The 18,136-nt window shown below is 38.8% G+C and overlaps 1 protein-coding gene across 1 annotated transcript; it reads right to left on the reverse strand.

Moving 5' to 3' along the window:
* Positions 1-1,514: 1,514 nt before the first annotated feature.
* dhrs3b (dehydrogenase/reductase (SDR family) member 3b) lies at positions 1,515-17,720 on the reverse strand. Its single transcript, XM_053653070.1, has 6 exons — positions 16,711-17,720; positions 7,117-7,260; positions 6,331-6,450; positions 4,603-4,841; positions 3,511-3,636; positions 1,515-2,783 (listed from the first exon to the last, which is right to left on the reverse strand). Exons 1-6 carry the CDS (start codon positions 16,903-16,905, stop codon positions 2,699-2,701), a joined length of 909 nt encoding a protein of 302 aa, XP_053509045.1. The 5' UTR covers positions 16,906-17,720; the 3' UTR covers positions 1,515-2,698.
* Between the last annotated feature and the right edge of the window lie 416 nt (positions 17,721-18,136).

The following is an 18,136-nucleotide window of genomic DNA, read 5'->3' on the forward strand; positions in this document are numbered from 1 at the left end:
TAACAATAACTTAACTTGGTTAATACACCCTATTTTAAAAGTATCAGTTGAAAGAACTTATATTAATGAGATTATAATCGGCTAACTATTGGCTAGCTAGATAGTAGGACTGTACAATGAATCATACTTTTATCGTTATTGTGACGAGATGTTATAAAAGAAATGATAAGCAGCACTGCTTAAAGACATCACTGTAGCATGGGGTCATGACTGGAAAGACTGAGTTATACTCATACTGTTTCGACTCTACATTAATATGATGCTAACTCCTCTCCCATAATACACATACCGCAAACCCATCCCTACAGACTCCCAAAAACACCAAAATATGCCCAAATAACTAAGTGTATACAGCTGTGCAGTGCCCACAGCTGTGCAGGCTTCATGGGACGGTCTACCCTGCTCCTGCTGAAGATGAGTGCTTCAGGGTCGAATTCTGGAAAATCAACATGCAGCAAGAATATAAGCGAGGAGAAATTGGTATAGAAAAGCGGAGGAACAAAAGTTGCTGAAATAGATTGTGTGAGCTGGAAAATGACGTTCATGCTTTCTAGTTTTCTTTGTTTTTCACTTAATAGTCATTATAATATGAATAGTTGGAGTTTAGTTAGATTTGAATTTTGGCATTGATCCAGTCAGTGTAGAATTTAAATCATTACATTTCTACACTGATTATTTAGTTTTTATCATGTTCAATTCAATAAAACTTAAAATCTATTTTGCTGAAGGCAAGGTGTGAACCCTGTGAACTATAGTATGTATATATACCTAATGTGTAGGAGCAGACAGATACTCATAACAGTTCAATGAATTCATGGTTAAATATTTGCAGGTTGTCATAAAACAGATTCTAAGCATGGTCACCTGTTACACTGTGCAACTTGGCTCATAGGTTGTTAAGCCTGTCTTGTTCTCAAGACAGTCTTGTTTGCGCTTCTTCCACTGGCTCAGTGTTGCTGCCCACATCAGATTTAAAACACTTATGCTTACCTACAAAGCCAAAAAAACAGACTACTGTCTACCTGAAGGCACTTATTGAACCCTGCTATGCACCACATTCCCTTTGAGCCTCTATCCTCAACCCACCATGCTTCAAGGTAGAAGGAAGTCATGCATCAATACTCTTTTCTGTTCTGGTACCCAGATGGTGGAATGAACTTCCCCTGGCTGTCCAAACAGCTGAATCATCAAATGAAGAATAAAGACATACCTCTTTACCAAGCACTTAAATGAGCACTAATGCAAAAAAACAAAAAGAAAAAACAAAAAAACAAAAACAAAACCCAACAACTTGGCCTATAATGTGTTTGCTGCTGTACTAACTCCTCTCTAGAAGGGTTTTAGCTTGAGAGTATTCTTATCACCCATTTGTTCTATTTTTGGTGACTGAAAAGCACTTCAGGATAAAGGCATCTACATCACTGTAGATTAGTGACAAAACCATAATAATGTAATGAATTACTCCACCAATACTAGCAATTGTGTGCCAAATGAATGCGTCTGGTGGGCATGTATTAAATTTGCAAAAGTCTGTTTTGTTTTAATAATGAGAACATGTAGCAAAATTATGCCTCAGCATCTCAGAATGATCAAAAGGTGCCACTGTTGGCTTTATATGAGATATTCACCATACAGTCAAACCTCCAATACCAAAAGTATTAAAAGACAGTGAAAAGGTAAAAAGGTTTTCATTTATAAATGTGAACAGAACATAGATATTGTATTTAGTAGTTTTTTTTATGCATCTCACAGCCTTTAATCTGTGTTATGTAAAGAGTGGATGTGCAATTATGACTCACATAATGACTATCAAGAACAAATAGCACATGCCAAAACCTAACTTAGATTCGTGTCTAGATGTACTTCGCATGTAATGTAATTTAATTCATGTAACGAATCACCTAGCATGTGGTATCTTAATAAATCAGCACCACATGCTGCAGATCAATATCAAACCATCAGGTTTGTATGTGATGGTACGTTTCCCTTTGCTAACTTTCTGTGGCGGTCTTTAACATTCACATTCACAGTGACAGGGCTAGACACATAGTCTCTCTCTCTCTCTCTCTCTCAATCTCACACACATACACACACACACACACACCCACCCACCCACCCACACACACACACACACACACACACACACACACACACACTCTGAGCTCATTTCCTGAGCTGGGAAAAAAAGCTGCCATGGTGTCACATTCGTTAAGGAGATGTCCACCCAAAACTGGCAACGATGTGAAGCTCAAATCCCTTCAGGAATATCTGACATTTTTCCTAGAACACCCCAAAAATGTGTTTTTATCTCCAAACTGTATTTTATTCAAATGTTGTATTTTGAGTGACAGTTTGTTAAAAAATAGACTGTTTTTTTTTTTTTTTATAAGAGTAGGTTAAGTACAAATCCAAAATCTCATGAGTCTGTATGCTGTACTTTGTTTGCTGGATGAACAGTTCAGTCTTTCAACCAGCAAAATCTGACGTGCAGTCTGAACAACACCGACCGCAATGTGCCATCTCTTTATTTCTCCTCCATTAAAAGTCTCTAGAAAACTCTGCAGAAACAGCTGACTCCTCGAATCATGACTTTTTCCCGCTGTTTCCGAGTTTCTGATCAGCTATGTCCGGCACACGGAAGTGTTACACACTCCATTTTTAATTAAGGTCACAGACAAACTTAGCGGTGTAGTGGTTCTTATGTCCGGCCTTTGAAAGTGTTCATGCACGTGTAAGTTCCAGAGAACCTTTGGATTTCCTCCAGAGCGCTTTGGGGTAAGATGCTGTTTCAGGAGATAAAACACAGAAAGGATGCGTGTTAGAAAAAAACAAACAAACAAACAAGACTGTACTTTCTGCATGTATTTACTGCATAGAAAGAGAAAGGTCAAGAATCCATGACCTTCATGATTTTTCTCATCATGCTGATTTTTCATATTGTGCAAGTTTTCAGGCCTTCCTGCTGTTTACATTACATTACATTTATGGCATTTGGCAGATGCTCTTATCCAGAGCGACTTACATTTATCTCATTTATACAACTGAGCAATTGAGGGTTAAGGGCCTTGCCCAAGGGCCCAACAGTGGTAGCTTGGAAGTGCTGGGGCTTGAACTCCTGACCTTCTGATCAGTAACCCAGAGCCATTAACCACTGAGCCACCACTGCCCTACTGTTTGATTTTGAATTTTTTTTTACTTCCTATATAAATGAATTAATAAAGCATTCTGTCAAGTGCATGGCGTAATGCTGATACTGATGATCTAATAATCTTTAGAAGATTATTATTTTTTGAATGTTTAAAAATGATAACTTACAACAGAAAATGCCTTTGCTATAGGGGTCTACATAGAAACGTTCAAGTTTTCACCAGAAGGACAAACCTAAGACTCTTCTTTCACGCCTTCGCTGATGATACACAATGTTATCAATGTTGAGAACTCCAGATCACAACAAATACATCAAAACTGTACTGTTCCATCACCCAGTTTATCCTCTCATACAGGTCATACCTTTTGAGGATAACCAGTGCATTCATGGACCATGGAAGATAAACGAAGGCTGTGTTGGTTCTGACGGCATCCACTGTTCTCTGTGCAACTAACTCTGGTTTCAATGGTGGGAAGAGTTTAGGGAACCTGTTGAAACCAAACAAAATATGGGTTAAAACATGTCATGTCTATTTCAAAATACCATATATATAACAATCATAAATAGTGTTTAGAAAAATACACACACATCCCTGGGGATCCTGAGGGTTAGGACCAAAATATCATGCTAATTGATATGCGGCACACTATTTAGTGAAACAACACATAGTGTCACATTTTTACAAACTTGTGGAAGATTTCAATTGCAATTTTATTTTACGTTGGTAAAAAGGATTGATTTAATACACAATCTATTTTAGCATGGCATCATCCTAATTAAGATCGTAGGACAGAAATAGAAAAGCTAAAAACAACAGTTTGTACCTCGATACGTGAGAAACGTGTATTGAGGGAATATTGATTATGATATCAGTAAAATTTCAGAATTTTTCCAAAGTGATTTTTACAAAATATGAGATAAATTGAACATGACAGAGATTAATACACTTTAGATTTCTCATATATGTAAAAACAAAAATTAAATAAACTTTTATTTTAATTTAAAACGTAAAAACAAACTTTTATTTTATCGTTAGGCCACAATTAGCTCAAATGATATTTGTATTATTATTATTATTATTATTATTATTATTATTATTATTATTATTATGTCCGTAATTTTTTTAACTTCCATTTTATACTGCTTTATAATCAAATATAACCTTAAAAGTTTCTTTGTATTTGTTTTTGCTCATTACAGAAAGTCAAACAAAAATTGGTTAATTTTTCCATATTTTTTCATATTGTTTGATATTAAGAACAAATTAAAAATGGTCACCTTGATCTAAGCACAACATGCAGATTTAAGTTGTGTACATTGTGATTTTTCAATTTCAGATATATACTGTTTCTGACTAAAATGACCAATTAATATGTATGATTTTAACTCAAACATAACCAGGATTAAATGAATATTACAAAATATGTCCTGCAGAGCCAGATCTGATGTCTCACCTCAATCTCATGCCCTGGAACATCTCGGTGTTGGTGTGGAAGGGGAGCACAGTGGTGCATCCCACCCCGGGGCAGTCCAAAAGGCCGAGGGTCAGGCTCTCCATGAATGCCAGAGACGAGGCCTTGGATGTGCAGTAGTCTATGGTGCCGGGTATGGGTGAGAGGGACAGGATGGAGTTGACACAGACGACGTGTCCCGTCTGAAGCTCCAGCATACGAGGCAGGAACGCTTTTGTAGTCTGAGAGATAAAAAGAACAACAGACACCTATGAGGAAGGTGATTATATCGGATCTCCTGCAGGTGTTTGGAACTCACACGGGGGAAAGAATGATGCAAAGAATGTCTTAACCGCAAGTGAGGTTTTCCATTTCTTAAGCAGACATGTACAACTCGTTTATCCTGAGATAGACCCGTTTGATCTCTTGTCAAGCCAGGAAAAGTCCAGATGGAAAGGTCTAGACGCTCACTGTGATGTGCCAAGTGTTTTGATGGGAAGTCTGTAATTTGGAATTTCCCTCGTTCTTACACCAAATGATGCCACTGGGAGAATCAGCAACCACTAGTGCTTCTATTAATGTTCTCCCATCTTCCTATCTTTCTCTGCATGTAAGCCTGATTTGTGTTTCCTTCTAAACAGGGCTCTGAAGCCTTCAGAGGGGAAACTGAAACCGTACACCATCTCCGAATATAATAGCGGACGGAAACTGACAGGAACGTCGAACCTCCATCTGGGACGAATATTATCAATCTATCAGCTCCTTTCTTACAGTGAGATAAAAGTGCTCTTCCCTTTTAACTGAAGTAGCTCGTAATGATTTTACAGACCAAGTAGTAAAGACAAATTCAACACTGCTTCATTGTTCAGGGTTTTCAACAAAGTCTACAATGTTGTGAGTGAAAATGAAACAATGTAGTGTTCATCAACACAACAGGGCATGCTGTTATAGGAAAACAATCAATGATGGGTTGGTGTGATGCAGCCGTCATACTTAAAAAAAATAAATGAAATTATAGTTACATTTAATACGGAATGTCTATGTAACAAGTTAGTTATTACTTATAACCGCTAAAAGCAGTTGTTCACGTGACCTTAATTAGACAGAAACAAAACAAGACAAAACAAGAAACCAACTCCTTACAGAAAGCTTCACTAGATTAACAATGATGCGTTTGTCTTTGTTAGTATATGTGATAAAGCATTAGAATGAGTGCATTAATATTAACCTGTGATACACCTGATGTGAATTACAGCAGACACTATTCTCAGAGCTGCTATAACAGAAAATGAATCAACACATTCTGACTGATTAGAATTGAGAATTCCACAGCATTGTGGTATAAAACATTGAACATATTATGCTTATTATTGGTTGTTTGAAACGGTGTTTCTCTTTATAAATCAACACAACAGAGTTGGTTCTTATGGAGTCATTGTTTTTTTATTTGGAGAGGAAATGTCAGCTTAATAGCTACAGAACAAATCGGAGATGAGTCATGCATGTGTTACGCTTTAAATAAGCTTTAAAAGCATTCTCATTAGATGGTGTGACTGGTTCGTCTTTTCTTATATGAAATCAAAACGAAAAACTCTAATACCATCACAGATGAAGCTGTCGTTTGATTTGAACACGAACAATTGTGCACCTATTACTACTTCCTGTTTGATGAACAGACTACAAATAGCTACGAAGATTCCAGACATCCAGACGTTCACTTTAGGGACTTACCCAGAACTGCCCCATCGTGTTGATATGCTGCGACTTCAGCAGGGCGTCATCGTCGCTGTCCATCAGACTCTTCCCATGCACCACTGCGGCATTGTTCACCAGGATAGTGACGTCTCCTACCTGTCATGATGAAGAAAACATGACACAGACCACCTGTAAGATCCCACATAAGAGTGATCCACTTACTCATCTGGCTGTGTTCCCACAGTGATGGGAGCTGAAAGCCAGCCGTACAGCACATTCTTATCGTCTTTAGACATTTTAAGTGAAGAGTTATTTATATCTCTATACAGGCCATTGGGGGGGGGGTCAGATGAGAGTTGAGCTAGCAGATGAGTCGAGTCATTGGAGGTCGAATGGATATAAACCTTCCTCTTAACCTCATGATCTGTGCTCTACTTAATCATGGATTCCCCATTGACCTAGACAGTACTGAACAATATAATTTCATTAATCTTATTTATTAGTGGTTTATATTTTATATAGAAATACACGCTCAACACCATTGACAGCAGGTGTGAAGGGAGATTGTGAAAAACTGATGATTAAAATTGGTTTTAATCACACTTTTCATTTTTCCCCTTTTTATTATAAAGTCCAAATGGACTCTATCACTGTAATCTAAATGCTTTTAATACGATTTTGCATAATTTGCATATTATTTCCATTTAGGGAATTCAACCAGCAAGCCAGTATTCATTTTTTGGTATTTTTAGTAAACATAAAGGTTAAGCACTTCGTTGTATAAATGGCATGTCATTTTAAACAACAGTTATGCATAATTACCTTTTCTCGTACCACTTTGGCTTGCTTATACACTTCCTCCCTGTTGGCCACATCGCATATAAAGTAATGGCACTCCGTCCCCATGAGCGTTATCTCCTCACACGTGTCCTTCAGGCACTTCTCTGTGCGGCCCCACAGAATCAGCTGGTAGGAGACAGAGATTGTAGGTCAAGGGTCAAAAAAATGTGGAATACTGCATATCCGATACAAGGTCGTTTTAAGAAGCAAACAGTAGGTTTGTAGCATTTCTACTCTAACCACACCCTCCTGTTCCCACAGAAAGTCTAACCACACCCTCCTGCTCCCACAGAAACTCTAATCACGCCCACCTGCTCCCACAGAAACTGTAACCACACCCTCCTGCTCCCACAGAAACATTGTACATGCCCAAACACAGAAATTCTAACCATACCCTCAGCTTCAGCACACATTCTAACCCCGTCCACACTCCTGCACGATCTCGAACCACACCCTTCCACTCCTGCAGAATCTGTAACCCCACCCACACTCCTGCACAATCTCTAACCACACCCTTCCACTCCTGCAGAATCTGTAACCCCACCCACACTCCTGCACAATCTCCTTCCACTCATTTAGAATCTGTAACCCCGCCCACACTCCTGCACAATCTCTAACTACACTCTTCCACTCATTTAGAATCTGTAACCCCGCCCACACTCCTGCACAATCTCTAACTACACCCTTCCACTCATTTAGAATCTGTAACCCCGCCCACACACCTGCACGATCACTAACCAAACCCTTCCACTCATTTAGAATCTGTAACCCCGCCCACATTCCTGCACAATTTCTAAAACACCCTTCCACTCATTTAGAATCTGTAACCCCGCCCACATTCCTGCACAATCTCTAAGAACACCCTTCCACTCATTTAGAATCTGTAACCCCGCCCACACTCCGGCACGATCTCTAACCACACCCTTCCGCTCATTTAGAATCTTTAACCCCGCCCACTCTCCTGCAATCTCTAACTGTGCTTATGGCGTGACCACAATATTTCATAATGAATGGTGTAAGTGCCTGACATGAGATTCATTTGAAATTTTGTTTGGAGAAAATCATGAGAAATGATCTTGTGTCCAAAGTCAAAATTTCACTTTCTGAATAAGGCAGCAGAGAATGTACAAGATCCCTCCTTGCTAGTAAAATAGTTTTAGTTTTCTTCTACACAGAAAACATAAGATATAGATTCCTTTTCTCTGTGACCTGTTAGGGTGAAGAAAAGAAAAGTGGCTATTACTGAGAGAACAGCGAGGCCACACAGACATCGGGGGGATTAAGAGAGATGACCGTGCGAGGGAATTGGCCAGGACAGGGACACGGGGGGCCGTGATTGGGCAATTAGATCTGTCAGTCCGTGGGGTCAGGGAAAGGTAATGAAATAAGGGATGATGCTGGCTATTCTTCATCTCTTGCTCTCTCACACACATTCTTGGTGTCATTACATGGCCTAGTAGGCAGATGGGTTTAGTCATTTTCTGCTCCAAGACGCTGGAAACACTGCTGAAAAGTGTGTGTGAGAGAAAAAAAGAGGTGAGCGAACGATGAGGTGGCTAAAATTGTAGATTGTATTTGACAACTTAAAGCAATGATGTGTGGAAAAAAAACTCTTTACAGCTTTGGTCTGCCACTGTATTTGACTACATGATATGATATAATATTGAAGTGCAGGCAAATTTAAAAAAAAAAATCTTTTAAAGTGCATACAAATGTATGCACTTCCTGCCTGATTGAACTAATTTCTTCAGCTGTGATAAGGCGCCGTTGTCAGTAATTGCTCCACATTTATTCACGTTCTTGTGGAAAAATTCTTCTCCGATGTGTAAGAGTGCAATTAAACTCATTCGTACTTTTTAAATTGCCAAACCCAGGCCTTTTTATACCCTGTAATTACATAGGATCCTGACAAAGGAAGGCTTTGCTGAGGCTTTTAAAATTCCACTTCAATTATCTGCATATAAAATGCTATTTCGGTTAACAAAATGTTCTTTTGCAATAACATTCTTAAACACGGCTTCCCATCCAGTACACCTCAGGGTTCTCCACTCTAGTGTTTGCTATTCCATTCTACTAAATCCAGTCAGTGGAGATGTTTTATCGGCGCACAGCAGGACTAACAGGAGCATGCCTGGCAGCGTTTGTTTTACGGATGAGAGGCGGTTTAGAGAAACGCTTTTGCGTCAACTCCTGGGCCTCGCGTGATTGGATTCTGCAGGATAACCCTGACCAGGTATCTTTGCGTGACTCTGCTCTGTTTGCACGGCTGATGAGGCAATTAGTGGAAAGGTCTAGATTGATCTTATAATGGGATTTGACAACAAACTTGATATTTTCTTTGGAGGACACACATCACAATACAATCCTGGTGTAGCAGTTATCTCAGAGTCTTATCATGAAAAGTCTTTAAAGTAAGCAACGGCTTACTCGACATTAGCATACAGTAGGGTAATACAACAAGCCACAGGCTATCGCTAATCCTTTTATAGAGACGGATGGACACCTATACTGAACTGCCAAGCACATGGAGACACTAAAGTTTTTCATTTTGTTTTTGGCAATACGACACCAGCGATGACAAAGCTATATGTTTGCAAGCGCAGTGTTAAATGTTTATAGCATGTTCACCCTGTTCTCGATTCTGATTGGTCAGAAGCTTGGATGGCAATCCAACTACAAATTGAATCACATGTTAATATTAATATGATGTATCTATTATTTGGATTCTTTATCGTTTCTATAGTAACAACTCGTTCACAGGAACTTGTATGAGGAGCGCTTGACTTCATTTAAACTCAACGATCCAATAAACATTAAAAATGTTACTTAACAAACTTCGTGTAGGATTTTGTGGATGTTTTTTTGATTGTTGCCGCCAGAAATCTCGATTTTAGTGCGGCTTTTTTCCAAAAAGAGTTTATTCTGCTTTTTTTGTAGAAAACTACTCGGCGAAATTGCAATTACACGAAATTGTTTTGCACGGTATTTAGTTTTTTTGTTGGTAAATGAGACCTTTTAGCTGTACTCATGTTGAGCGCTTTGACCGAATGAGCATTGTGATGAGGTCACATGATGCTTCTTGGCTCAAATCTGCGGTGATTCGGAACAATTGCAAGATCCTATGAATATTGCTGCGTTTCCTTGATTTTGCATTGAGTTCTGCGATCGCAAAACCGTGAAATCCCGGAGGGACTGTTTAATTGTTGATGGTGAAATTTTCTGTGAGGAAACCATTATTTATGGAATATTTATGTAAGGAGTCTCCGGTGTCAGCACATTTTGTAACAGCCCATGGTAAAACTGTTTCTTTAAGTTTTCCGATTTTAAAGTCTTCACGATGGAGAATCGTTGTTTATGATCCAATAACTGCACCCATCATTTTTCACAAAGGATAAATAACATTAAAAGTTCGTCATTAGATTTTCGATTACCAGATTGCAGGAAATGGCTTCTATAGTAATAAATGGCATAAAAAACAACTTTAAATCACTTTCAACTTTCAATCTTCAAGGCTAATTATTTAAAACAAATTATTCAGTAACTGGAGATTGGTTGAAGGGGCTAAAATAGACCAGTGTGTTTAAAATTTATGCCAGAACTATTCTCTTTACTGGCAGGATATAATGTTTATTGGCAGCACAAATTCCACAGGTGCTGTGTTTAGAACGGTTTCCTTTTATCAGATTACTTAAATAACGTAAACACGTTGATCAGATTATTGCCCAAATCTAATTTTTGTAAACACATTGTGTGTTAATAGTAGTGACTTTGTGAGTGTGTGTGTGAACGCAGGGGGTGGAGAAGAAGGCCACCAGGAGTTCAGGAGGCAGTCGCCTGCCGCTGTCTAATTAGTGTGGAGACAGTGGGGTCAGCCACAGGGCACTGCCCAGCTGGGAGCTGTATGCAGCCCTGCTGCCTTCCCCCACCACACACACATACACACACACACACACACACACCCACATAAAGCAACAGTACAATTTACATGAGGCTCACTTCCTTAACACCTCACTACCAGTTCCAGTTTCGGCACCTTTACTAGCTGTCATTGTGCCTGAGGCGATGACCAGAGAACCGATGAGAACTTTGTGATCTGTTAGGATGATCTGACATGCACAAATGCTCAGTCCTGGGACCTCAAAGACCTCATATAGATGCACTTAGGCATAAAAATACAACCTTGTCCACGTTTAGAGATCCAGTTACCTAAAAGCATCATAAAGTTAAGATCATCTTAACTGCTAAAGAGAGAGAGAGAGAGAGAGAGAGAGAGAGAGAGAGAGCGAGAGAGTGTGTTAGTTCAATGTGATGCTCACTCAACCATGTTTTAAACTTAGGAACAAACTCCGGAGTAAACTAAAATGATAACGACGACTGTATTCTGAGTTACTTTAACTATGATAATCAAAATAAACATATAAAAATCAAGGAAACATGGGATGTTTTTCCAGCAGTAGGATATGGATTCTAATTTTGTTTATCTATATTATTATTTATATGTATAGCAAGTTTTGAAGCTGAAATAAACTTTCAGTAAATCCGAATTCACTTTGAAATTAAATCAGAAGAACAGATTTTTGATGCGTTCTGCATTTTAAAAAAATCTTAGCGGCACAAAATATTCTGTAATTTTTTTTTTGTCCCAAGTTACTCCTCTTACGATAATTATTTGGCCCAGTGGGCTGTTTATAAGACCACTTTATATTCCTTGGAGTGTGTCAGTATACGTTATTTTAATGTGGTTTATTTTAGCTACTTGTTTTAAGCAATATCACCTAAAGTTACTGGCAAATGTTTTCAAAAAGCTACAGCTTGGCATCGTGATCAATAAATAAATCGATAAATAAACCAATTCTATAGGATTACAAAAACAACAACAACAACAACACCCAGACGTGATCTGTACTTATGTGGAAAACTGTTACAGCTACTAAAATGTAGCTACATTTTATATTACATGTGAAAAAGCTATAAATCTAAACGTTGAAGTGGCCTCTCGGCTTGCAGCTAGCGAGCGTGTCGGGCTGCACCTGGAGCCGCGGGTGGTGTGTCGAGGTCTTTTCTGCTTTCTGAAGGTGCATTTATGGTACAGGCTTCTCAGAGTTTCTTTAAGAATGGGCTGATTGTAGAGCTGGCGAGTACAGGTGCCGTTCCTAAAGCCTTCACACCTTGCCAATGAGCGACGTGCTGAGAGCTTCCTTTGTCGTGTGGCTGTAAAGAACAAAGTCTTTACGGCAGTGGAAAGAGTACAAGGAGTAGTTCTCAGGGAGGTTTCATCTGCTGTTGCAGGAGATTGTTTACTGAATGCCTCCTGGAAAAACCACAATGCTGCCCGGTATTTTTAGTAGCGTCGGTTAGTCAGCGGTTAGATTGAATAAAAAAAAAAAAAACCTTCGTCATTGTGGTCACTGAGGCATCACAGGCCTGCAGTCGTAAAGTAAGGAAAACTAAGAAGCCGTTCAGTTTCCTTGCTGTCTGAGTGTAAGAAAAGTACTGATGCTAAGATAAGGTAGATTTATATTTATTTATCTGCTTAAAGTACCAGCAAGATGGCATCTGTAATTAGAATATGCATTCTTTCAAAATAATAATTCCAAAAAAAAAAGAAAAAGAAGGTTCTTTAGAGAATGCCAGAACCTGTGGATTGATTAATCATTTATTTCAGAGAACTGAAAATATTTCCTCACCATAAATGCTACCATTATGTGGCAGGAAAATTTGAAGGAGGAGGGAGGGGGGGTGTTTTATTCCATGTATGGTCCTTGTTTACACTTTCATGAGTTCTTGAGTTTTAGGATTATAGTCAGATTATCCAGCTAAATATCTAAATGTAAATGCAGCCAAAACAGATTTCAGATGCATTTTAGACCCGTTATACAAGAGCAACTACATCTGTCTCTAAAAGTCACATGTATCAACCAAAACTCCTCCTGATAATCGGTCTGTACTGGATTTTGCAGAGTTTTTTTGGTGATTGTTAAGGCAAAAAATGCTTCTTTCACAGTGATGTTTGTTGGTAAATACGAGCTTTTAGCTGTACTCATGTTCGAAGCATGTGAATCGAAGAGGGTTTTGGCTGAATGTGCATTGTGATGACGTCACATGATACGTCTTGGCCCAAATCTGCGATAATTCTGAACAACTCTGCAAGCTCCTACGAATACTGCGTAGTTTCCTTGAGTTTGCGTTCATTTCGATCGCAAAATCACGAAATTCTGGAGGGACTGAATGGTTAAAGCATGTGCTCCATGAATGCCCGTGTTTCATTAGCAAGATTTAAAATGGCGTGTAATATCATAAAATTCCATGACCATCTTGTTTATACATCAACTCAAAACAATGAACGATGCTGGAATTTGGTGTTTGACTATAGCACGATAATTTGCATATTAACATGTAAAACAGCTGTCGGATTTCAGTCTGGCTTCGGATACAAACTACATGAAATATCATGATACTAGTGTAAATGGGGTCCTTTTACTTTCCAGTTTCTGAAAACATCTGAAAAAGTCGCAGCTTTACGTCTGACTGACACTGAAGACTCCTTCCAAAATTAACATCTCCTGGCAGAAAACTTCACCCTTTCTGAAACTTTTCTTTTGGGTGAGAGATGGATGAAATCTGTCGCAGCTTTCTAAATATTTACAGCGTTGCATCAATATCTTTAGAACGCGCATCATTTCGTTCAAATGTCAACAGTCCCACCCCCTTTTCTCAGTCCAAGTAAAAGTGCTTAGGGGACGTGAGGGAGTGAGGGAGGGCTTGGTGTTTTTGAATTTTTTTATTTCCAGTTTCTATTTGAAGTACGAGAGCCTCATTGGATGTGTGTATGTTTAGGATGGAGTGAAGCAGCTGCCACATTTCGTACGTGCTCTCAGTTTTCCACGAGATGTCATTAAATCCTGGTTTGCTTCCAAGCCTGACAGGCCAAGCGTTACGACATACGACATCACGGCTTGAGTGCAATTACGACCAAAGTCCAAAGTACATAAAGCTCTAAAACCCATAATAACATTAATATTTATAGATACAGTACATTTATGCTTATTACATTGCTGTAAATGTTTATCTGGATTATGGCATTTGTGCTGCTATGGTAATTCTAAGTAGCGAATTTTTGTTCATTTTTTATGCATTATATTGTTTTTGCTTGGGAAAAGGTGCTGCTTTCTTCAACCTGAAGAAATCATATGACTTTTAAAATTTATTTATTTATTTATTTGTTTATTTATTTTTACAAATTTGTGCTTTTTCCATTTGATTTCAAGGTCCAAACATTGAATTTAACCTTACCCTAAAGTTCTATTTATCTTTTCATCCAACTTAAGTTTTGGTTATACATTTGCACAAGCGAGACCATAGTGTATTCCTTATATTTATAACTGTATCCCTAATGTAAGGAATCAGACAGAAAGTGGCATGCAGCTATGGGAAAACAATCAAGGACAGGCTGGTGTGATGTGGCCTGATGCAGTGAGAAGTTACTGTTACCAACCTGAAGTTAATTATTTTCCAATAACTGCACATACGGAAGTCTTTTTATTCCTCTTATACCACAGCAATTTGTCAATGATTACAATTTTTATTGTATTTATTATCTGTTTACAGTTACGTTTAACGTTATGGAACATCCACCAAACAAGTTCCTGTTCCTGTAACTTATGTTAACGCAGCTATAAACGGTCATTCCATCACCAGCCCATGTTTTTTTCTTTCTCTTGAAGCTAATAAGACAGTGTCAGAAAACGTAAAGAAAAAGCTTCAGGTCTGACTGTTAGAAAACGCTGACGCTGGAGACGCCTTCCAAAACTGTTCAACATACGTCTCATCTGTACAAGTCATACAACGATACTGTTTTAGAACAAGTGCGTTAATATCAACCTGTGATATGAACTACAGACAGCACTACTGTCGAGAGAAAAATTCTGGAAAATTCTGTCAATATTAGGGCATTAAAATAGCTAGTCTGTTTTCTTCCTTGGGTTTCTCAAATTTCCTGCCCCTTTCACTGTTTCAAACAACAGTTTCCCAATAACACACACATCTTGTGCAACAGCAGGTTATGTAAAATTTAACAAGGTGTCTACAAGCTATGGAATCATAACAATGATATTTTATGAAGGGGTGGAACGAAAAAGCACAGTAACACCCACAAAATCTATGGATTAGCTTAGTAATAATGTAAAATAGCATGTGTATAGATATGATGTAATGAAATTTCAACTATATGCACATCTCTGCTCTGAAGGTCTCGGCTCATGTCTGTTTTGAGGACGGTTTATTAGTCATGGTCACCTTGAATTCATGTCAGTGAGCTCCGTTCATTTACTCAGCCGTTCATTTACTGAAATGATGGTGTGATCGCTGATATGTCCAGTAAAACATTACATTTTGTATCATGTCAGGATGCTCGAATCTTGCTATAATCGTTTTCAAGATACACAGTATGTATCATATGTTTGGTTGTGTTTAGACAGTGGTGTTTAAAGCGTTGAGACCTGAAGATAGCTATAGAAGTGTATCATTATTGGAATGTATCGCAATATTGATATCACCTCATCATATTGCCCAGCCATAGAAGAAACAAAACTTCTTACTGATTTTTTTCTTAATAAAATCAACATTTTCCACTGGTTTTTGTTTTTGTGTGGTGTGTAAAAAATCAAAAAGTGTTACAGTTTTGAGCCAATTAGAGCTGAGCGATATGATAATGTGACGTAAACATCTCAATATATTACCATCACGATACATTTGTAAGTGTATCGTCAGCTTGCTGTGCTTTTTACACCACTGTTGTTCACTGTAGCTAACAGAGCATTAAAAAAAAAATATTTAAATTAAAGTGAACATTTTGGTACTGAATGTTACAATTGTCCCTGATGTGAGAACCAAATGTGCCCATATTGTTGTTTGTAAAATTTTTAATTATTATTATCATTATTATTATTATTATTATTATTTGACATTTTTACAGATAAAAATGAAGGATTTTCTATACAACATTTCAACCTCGATTTTGTTGCATGACAGTTACAAGAAACAAAACGACAGTGACATGGCAAAACAAAAACTTGTAGCGCTTCTATACTTGAAGCCATTTTAAAAATACACTATAATAATCATAAGATCGCATCAGGAAATATAATTTTGCTAAAAAAACATCAACAAAATGCTTGAGACACAAAAGTTAAAATACTTGAAATAAATTGAAATTTTTGGTACTCAGTGTTTCATGTCCCCTCCTATACTTTAGTAGTAGAGATTTTTTCCATCATTTCATGATTACAAGCTCCTTAAATGAGGCAAAGCAGTTTAAAATTCGAAATATAAGATATGCATATCGTATATCGTGAAAATATCTTGAAGAATCATGATTATGATCTGACATATCATCCAGGACTAACAATTAGTGCACGCGCGTCTTGCAGTGTAATTGTGAGAGCAATTGCGTAAAGCCGTGCGTAATCTTCTGCGTATTTCCCCCCTTATTATTATTATTATTATTATTATTATTATTATTAGTATTATTATTATTGTTATTATTATTATTATTCCATTGCTAGATTTGGTGTATACCTTCTTTGCCCCGCACTTGGCGAACTCTCGGGCCAGGTGACGACCGATGCCGCGTCCTCCTCCTGTAATGAGCACCACATCCCCGGACAGATCTCTGCGTTTGCCCGGGATGATGAAGCGCACGACAGCTTTTACGGTGCAGCACAAGATCTGAAGAGGCAAGAGCAGCACGGAGCAGAGCGTCCTCGGGTCCATGTCGGTCCCGCCCGGTCCGGTTCAGTGTTGCCGCGTGCGGTGCGATGCGGTACGTGCGTGCGTGCCTTCACAGTCACCCCTTCCTTCCTGAAGAACCTATTGGTTCTTTTTAGACCCACCACAAAAAGATAGCCTTTTCCCCCTTTTATTCCAGTTTGACCTCGTGCGCCTTTAGTGCTGACGCTTTGCACGCGCGTCCTCGCTTCTTTATTTATTTAGTCCTGTGCGTTCACGCGCCTCATTCCACGAGCAATAGCAAACTTACGTATAAATAACTGGAGAGTTTCTTCTGCGCGCGGAGAGATCACCCGTAGTGACGGCGTCGCCTCGCGCTGGGGTGAGCGAGACTCTCAGCTCCAACCGCCGCCACGAGGGACTTTTTAAAAGTGACCGTTAATCCTGATTGACAGCTCGCGGGCGGACGGAGCTGAAGTTCGTCGCCGTCACGCTCATACTTGAAAAACTCGTATCGATCGAGTCGATATTGCATAGCCTACCTGCTGCGCGAGCGCACACCACGAGAGGACTGCAGGTGCTCATTCAACACCGGGAATGTTGTCGCGAGCTTGTTTTCGCGTGCCCCTCCCCCCCCTTCGCGAGCCGCAACGTTCCGTCACCTCGCGGCAGCTTTGTCGCCTTTCCAACTGGCGGGTCACGTGCCCGTTTCTCTCGCAAGTTTTGTGGACTTTTGAATGGAAGAAATTTTAGTTGTGTTGGATTAAGAATCATGTGTAGCGTCTGTAAAGCTGTGGGTGTTATGTAACAAAATGGCCGAACACGTTTGTTGTTGTGTCAAGTGTGATTGAAGAGCAGCAGACACTCAGACAGTGTAAGATTTCTTCCAACCGGTTGGACAAGACGTTTTCGGTATGTGTATGAAGTTACATGACCTTGCCTACAAGTCATAAAATGGCAGAATGCAATATTTACAGCACGTGAGAAATATTTTAAAGTGATCATTATGTAAATTAGATGAACACTAATTAACACTAATAGTGTTTATGTTTTAAAAAACCTGAAATGGCTGAACATCCTTGTGTTCATGCAGGGGCGTGGCCAAAAGTTCCAATGGGGTGGCCAGGGTAGACCTAATGACTATATTGGGGTGGCAATGTAGTTTGAGGCAATTTTCAATTTGCAGTGCAACTTGTGTTTTTTTGCGCTTTTTTTTTCCGAAGAAAACTACTTTACTTGGTGAAATTGCAATTGCACAAAATTGTTTTGCTGTGAT

This window comes from Ictalurus furcatus, chromosome 21 (assembly GCF_023375685.1).
Source record: "Ictalurus furcatus strain D&B chromosome 21, Billie_1.0, whole genome shotgun sequence".
Lineage (NCBI taxonomy): Eukaryota > Metazoa > Chordata > Actinopteri > Siluriformes > Ictaluridae > Ictalurus > Ictalurus furcatus.